The following is a 6,848-nucleotide window of genomic DNA, read 5'->3' on the forward strand; positions in this document are numbered from 1 at the left end:
AATTGAATAACTGTTTTGTTGATGCTAACATGGTTGTCTCTCTCTATAGAAAAATCTACTTTGTTTAGATAGGAGTTGTCTAATTGATGGTTTTGTGTATATCTAGGTGTGGAGGAAAGTCTAATTTGTCAAGCAATGGTCTTTTTCTTTGATGGTCATTGCCAACAACTCACCAATGAGCACATTGAAATTATGTACAACTCATTAAAGAGCACATTGAAATAGTGCCTTAATAGAGCGACTTCAATAGATTGCATAACCTTACGTTTGCTCCCTTTCTTTGAGTGAGGATGTGGATTTACGAGTGTTATGGGTCGACACAGACATTTGTGCAAAAGGTTTGAGATTTTGTTAAATCAAGCTAAGAGTACCATTAGAACACTTAAAAGAATGTCATGTACATGTGGCAAGCTTTAGAATCAATGTGTGAAACCATACCATGTCCAATTTCTAGTTTTGGAAACATGTGTGGAGACTCAAGCCACTCTTGAAACTATTGAGGCCACACTTTCTAGCTCGTGAGGTACCATTGTATGACATGTCGGAATTGGAATAGAGTAAGCATCATGTGTGATCCCAATGATTGCTTAAATGTTGTAGATCATTGCCTCTTCTATCCTTTGGAACCACCTTGTCATTGAACTTGTCAAGTCGAACATAGGATGGAACTGAATAAGTATAGGTGTAAAACACTGAAACACTTGGTCGGTCTTCCTCTTTGATTGGGTCGAGTATAACCCAGGAGGATGACAAGCATTCCTGTTCATCCAATTTGCGACAAGCATTCCTCTTCATCCAATTCGCGAGCTACCTCACGGTATGAGAGTGGCTATGCTAGCACAACAAAAAGTAGGCGTGTGAACAGGCCCTTCAAGGGAAGGGTGAAAATCTGGGCAATGATGTGAGAAATCTTTGAAAATCCGGGTCTTTGCAGTCACTCTCTTTCATTAGCAGGAGGCCAACTTCATCTCCCAAGTGACTCCCCCTACCTTTCTCTCTCCATCATCCTTTCCCTCATCGTTTCCCGTGCAATTTGGTCAAAATTTTGCTGGTTTCTCGACTTCTGTGAACACTGCTACAAAGGTCCTGAGTCCTCTGTTCCGCCATAGCCAGCAGGCAGCGGGGCAGAGAGTGAGAGAGAGTCCACTCGCACTCACCCACCCAATGGCACCCATCCATCCACCCACCCACCCACACACGCCCCCCTCGCATATCTGACAGCCCAATACCGGGTCCCCACTCTTTCACCCCCGTCTCGCCCCCATATCCCTGTTGGGTCTTCTCAAGCACCCCTCCTTTTACTGCCCACCACCTCCCCTGTTCCTCGGCCATCATCATCATCATCAGCGTCCATCTCCCACGCCCATCATCACCATCATCATCTTCATCATCACCTTTATCACCCATCCATCCTCACCTGGCCTTCGCTTCTTGCCCCCAGCTTTCAGGCTTTCCCTGTGGTTTACCTCTCTCCCGTGCTTCCCCTGTTCCTGCGCCCTGTTCTCTCTCTCCCTCTCTGTGCTTTCCCTGTTCCTGCCCTCTGTTCTGCAAATCTTTGTTACAGTGCTTCTGGCTTCCTGGGTCCTGCGGCAAATACAGGTCCCTTGGCGCCAAGCGGCTACCTAGCTTCCGTTCCCATCGCCGGAGCTTCCTCAGCGTCTGCATCTGCAAAATTCATTGTCTCTCTCCAGGTGCCCTGTCCATCTGAGTTGACACAATTTCTGTGTAATTTTTGAACAGTCTTTCTGATTTTCCTAAATTTACGCCTGGGTACTGCTTACTGGGGGGTTCCCTCTTCCTCTAGCCTTGAAAATTTTTGGGCTATTCAGAGGTGCTAGGCCTGTTAAAATGGCTTTGTTAAGGGTTTTGCCTGTTGCCTTTTGGTCTCTGCCGCACAGTCCCTCCTTCTCTGGAAGCCTTCTGATAAGAACGATGTTGAAGAAAACAGTCAGTAACACCATTTGTGTGTGCTCTCTTTGGCATCGGCTGAAAGAGGGCACGATTGACTACTTTTAATGTGCTTACAAGAGAAATTATAGACAACCTTTGATCTTAGTTTGATACTGCTTTTTTCCAGACTTGGAGTCGAGTGAAGCTGATAGAAGTTATATAAATAGTTCGGCTCCAGCAACAAAACTGCTTTATCGAACAGAAAATTCGTGAGGCTTTCAGATCTCCTGGGTTGCCTTGGGTTTCTCAGATCTGATGTTCTGATATGTACAGCTGCCTATAGTTTTACCGGGGCCTTCCATTAATCTGTCTGGTTTCAGTAGGCAGCATGCCGTGGACGCTGTCAATCAAACTTCTCTGCAGGCACCCACTCTTTTTGCGAGTGTTTTGCATAATTGTGAGCTAATATTGAAGCCAGTGTACACTCTGGTCTGCTTCCACCCACATGTCTTAACAAGTAATCTTCTTTTGGAGGGAGAATTTTAGTGATCGATGGGAACTGCAGGTGTTTTCCCTTGTGTTTTAGCAACCAGAAAGTTTATCAGTTAGAAGGAATCACACTTTTTGCTCTTCAGCCGAGTTGTTTTTAAGGTTTCTTGTTGTTAAGTCTTTCATCTCCTTGAAAGACCCTTAGCTTCCCTGCCAACTCAGTGTTTCTGGGCTTCTCTGGAGCTGGGAGGTCTTTTTACTGTCTCTCGTTGCACCCTCTGGGATTCCAGAGCAGAGTTGTTTTTCACAAGCATCTTGAAGTTATGATGTGCCAAGCAGCCAGTCTGACAAGGTTTCGAGCTCTCAAGCACGAAAGTGGAATTGCTGGACATGCTGTAATGATTGTGAGAATTATCGCTTGCTTTCAACCACTTCAAAACTGTCAGGTATTAGTTGAATAATTTCTTAGCAGAATATGTTTTTGTTTTTTGTGAGTGTCCTGCTATTTAACTGTCTTGGCACATGTTGAATGTGTCAGTTCAACTAAATGATGACTCTTGTGGTTAATGCAGGCAGAGTACTTCCGCCAACTTCTCAAGCCTGTGACGTAGAGTTGCTTTTTGGCTGTTGCGTGTCATTCCACTCGAACCTGGGAATTTTCCAAGGATTACACATGGCTGCTGTAAAAATTTTGCATACGATTGCTGGCCAAGACTGTACGAAAGAAGTTTGCTCTCAGAATGTTTCTAGGACTCTTCTTTTGTGTGCATGACCTGTTCTACGCATTGCCATTTCTCAGTGCAGGTAATCATGCTTTTGCAAGTGCACATTGTGTTTCATTTGGTGCTCTACTTGAGCAAAGTTTTTGAACAATGTGTCTGTTCCTGCATTGTACACTCCCCTGTACTGTCATCGTTCATTTGTTGATTTTGTGTGTTTAGTTTTTACTGTGAGAGCTGTTTGTTGAGAGTGTTGTTTTTGCTGTTGTTGACTGCAGCTAATTGATCTACCAGCTTGTCCTGTAAGAGTGGGGAACTCCTGATGGGAAGTAGCAACAGTCTCGGGTCTTCATCCGATAGAGACATGCAGTCTGGAATTGGGGTATGTAGTATAGCCGAGAGTCTGGATTCTTTGGTCAAGTCCCCCTTGCAGCAAACTGTTCTGTCCAGGCCATGTTTTCATGACAGTGGAGATGCTGCTGCACGCACTTTGGCCAATGATAAAGAAGTCACACCTTTGATTGTGAGTCCAGCCTTCTCTTCTTGGTATAGTATACCTAATCAGGGCTCCCAGACCAGTTATTTTTTGGCGTCTGGGGCTTGTCCTAGTCCAAACCAGAAAAAGTACACTTCATCTGGCCTTTCCTCTTCAAATACAATTGGTTTGAGGTTAGATACTGCCATTTGCCATAATCTGAAGCCCTGCAGCACCCAGGCTGAGAAGTTTGAGGTACAGCTGTCAGAGACTTGTCAAAAGAGGTTTATAATGTTTGATCATAGTGGAAATACGAAAAGGATGATCTTTCATCCAGCAATGATGAATGAATTTCCAAATTTACTTTGCTCCAATCCGAATGAACTGGGCTGTTACCTGAATTGCTTGCAGAATGTGAGTTTCAGAGCTGTTTCTCGGCTGCAAGAGGCAATGACAAATTCTCCACATGCACCTGAAGTTGCTCCTTGGGGTGCCAGGTTGCCTTGCATTTGGAAAGATGAACTTGCAAGTCAAGGGTTGCTCGGAATGGGTTGCAAGTCAGGTCCAAAACCCAGTGGAATGATAGAAGGTAATGTCTCTACACCAATTCATATCGAGGCTGGGGAAAATGATTACGATGTCAGAAGTAGTTACACTCATGAAGACACTGAAGATATTGATGCTTTGTTGAGCTCTGAGGATGAGGTGAGCAGCACAGGCCACTCTCCAAGTGATCTGACCTGGAATGTTTCTCAAAGCTCAAGCCAAAAGGATGATCCAAGCCGCAGTTCTGTTGCAGGTACTGGCAAAAAAAGGAAGTGTGTGGTGACAGATTGCTCTTCAGAGGATGAGGACGATGCTGATTCTGCAGCAGCTACATCAGTGAGTTCATCTTTGAAGGAACTGTTGGGCAGCTTTTCTGATGTTTCACAAGTGAACGAGTTCAATTCCGCTTCGCAAGCTGATGATGAGTTCAGGTCAGCTTTGCAAAATCAAGGCTGGGAATCAGGCTATGGCAAAGAGGAGCTACTTCCATTTTATTTGGGCTCCCTAGATGAGGTGAGCTCTAGCAGCAGTGCTAATAAACAGAGACATTGCAGAAAGCCAGTCAAGAGATCCAGGAAACAGAAAATTAAAAGTACTTTCCAACTATTGCGAGGTATCATACCAGGAGGAGAAAGCATGGACACTGCTATTGTTCTTGATGAAGCCATCCAGTTTGTGAAGAGTTTACAAGTGAAAGTTCAGACACTGGAGGCTAGAAATGTAGTGACTTGAAGTCACGATTAATTATCTTAGTAGTAGGTTACCATCACTGTTCTTCTGACGTTAGGACCAGTTTGTGTTCAAAATATTGACAAACAGAGGGTAGAAATCCTGTCTCTGTGTTTTCTTCCTTCTGTTTGTTCCCTTTATCCTGTAAGCGAACATTGCTTGGGATCCTGTCAGGTACCCAGGTTTGATTTGCCTGTTTTAGCACATTGCTTGGGATCCTGCCAGGGTCCCAGGTTTGATTTGTCAGATTTTGAACATCTTGGCAGCATTATCACTATTTAGCCACTTTTCCTGGAAGTCTCTTTTGACACTTGAGGTTCTGTAGTTGAAATGCATGCTTCATCTAAAAATTTATTTCAGTGGACAATGATGGAAAGTACTCAGGCTTTAATTGGACGACTTTATGAACTCTATTTAGCTACTCTTTTCTCTGCTAGTCTCTTTTTTAACTAAAGCTTTAGTAGTTCAACTGCATGTTTTATTAATTAAATTTGCAGTCTAAGATGATGGAAAGTTTGATGAAAATCATGTTATCAAGAAGCCCTAACTGTTGCTCATCTCTTATTGCATTATCTGCAGTTGCTGGTTTATTGTTTGCTTTATCTGCAGTAGCTAAGAGTCCTTGATTGGGCTATAACTTGAATTAAGAAGTCAGGTGACAATTAGATGCAGTAGGGAGGGTCCTAGTTTTTCTCATGTGTGGAAGCCCTACATAGGACTCTGCTGTTATTCATACATTCATAGCTAACAGTCTAGCTTTACTTGCTCAAGAGCTTTATGGGCTACTTTAAACAGCCGATTCCTTTTCCCTAAACTCTCTAAAACAACCAAAATTTCTTGCTTACATTTGGTGCTATCAATAGACTTGAATCTAGACCTAGATCCAAAGGCTCCTAAAGACCCAGATGTCTCTAATTATGAATTCCAGGGTGTAAAGGATCCTTCATTCAGCTTGCTCGGAAACCAGTTAAGGGCAGTCCTAACACCCACAACTCCCCGAAAATTTGCAGCATCCACCCATCTCTTCATTTGTGACCAGAGTTGGTGCATCTCTGTATATCTCCAAAAGAGGTGATAGATTGTTTCTTCTTCTTTGCCACATAGTCAGCACAAGGGAGAAATCCTTCTGTGGCAGAAGTGAGTCTCTCTTGAGTCGGGAATTTATTCAGGTGAAGCCTCCAAATGATAAAGTTGAGCCTTTTGGAGGGGGTACTTTTCCACCCCTGCCATACAACTTCTTTTCCACGTTCTTAGCTTTGTGTGAGGAAAGAAGCTCCTTAAATACTCAGTTGCTTTGAAGGTATGGGGTCCCTCGCAGCATCGAAAGTCTTTCCTTTTAGAGCTGTCCTATAGCCTTTTCCTTTCTCGATTTGAAGAGCCTTGAACAGATGAACATCTTTGCATATGTAGGATGTAGGCAAGTAGTCTTCTTCCTAGCCATTGTTGCCACAAGTCAATCCCTTTCTTTTCCACTGAGTCCACTCTTTCTCAATCTCCTTTTGAGTCATCCACCTTAATCCTCTTGAATCCCATAAGGCAGTCCATCTTCAAATGCCTTTCAAGTAGAGTTTCAAGAGAGCTTAGGATTCAGTTGAATGGGGGCCCACCCATCCTCAAAGGCTTCCTCGTACACCCAAATCACTTGATTCAGAGAGGGGTCAACCCTCCCCTCTTTGATGGTTCTTTTCCAAGCCTCCACTAGCCTTGGTGCCATTTCAGATTGGGGCAACCTCAGTTTGATAGATCAACTAATGATGAGGTCTTCCTAACTTAAATCTGGCCATTTGGCATTTTCCTTCTGGGACTTTGGTAGTCTGAATCCAGTATCGAAGCAGGTCTATCCATGGATGGTTACACCCCAATCTTTTGGCAATGTTGATCAACATTTTGTCAGCTTTATCTCCAGGGCAGTCCACTCCTAAGCCACCTTCACTTTGATCAGCTGTGATTACATCTCATGCATTTGAGTGCCAATAATGATGCTCTCTTGACTGCTAGAA

The 6,848-nt window shown here is 43.8% G+C and overlaps 1 protein-coding gene across 1 annotated transcript; it reads left to right on the plus strand.

The window, feature by feature from the left end:
• Positions 1-990: 990 nt before the first annotated feature.
• On the plus strand, positions 991-5,215 carry LOC148027057 (uncharacterized). The gene is made up of 4 exons (XM_087691575.1): positions 991-1,691; positions 2,078-2,825; positions 2,952-3,183; positions 3,377-5,215. The coding sequence occupies exon 4, from the start codon at positions 3,421-3,423 to the stop codon at positions 4,849-4,851; it is 1,431 nt and encodes a 476-aa protein (XP_087547701.1). The 5' UTR covers positions 991-1,691; positions 2,078-2,825; positions 2,952-3,183; positions 3,377-3,420; the 3' UTR covers positions 4,852-5,215.
• Positions 5,216-6,848: the final 1,633 nt, after the last annotated feature.

The sequence above is a fragment of the Lygodium microphyllum genome, chromosome 13 (assembly GCF_053477565.2).
Source record: "Lygodium microphyllum isolate KBCC chromosome 13, Lygodium_microphyllum_v1.1.10, whole genome shotgun sequence".
NCBI lineage: Eukaryota > Viridiplantae > Streptophyta > Polypodiopsida > Schizaeales > Lygodiaceae > Lygodium > Lygodium microphyllum.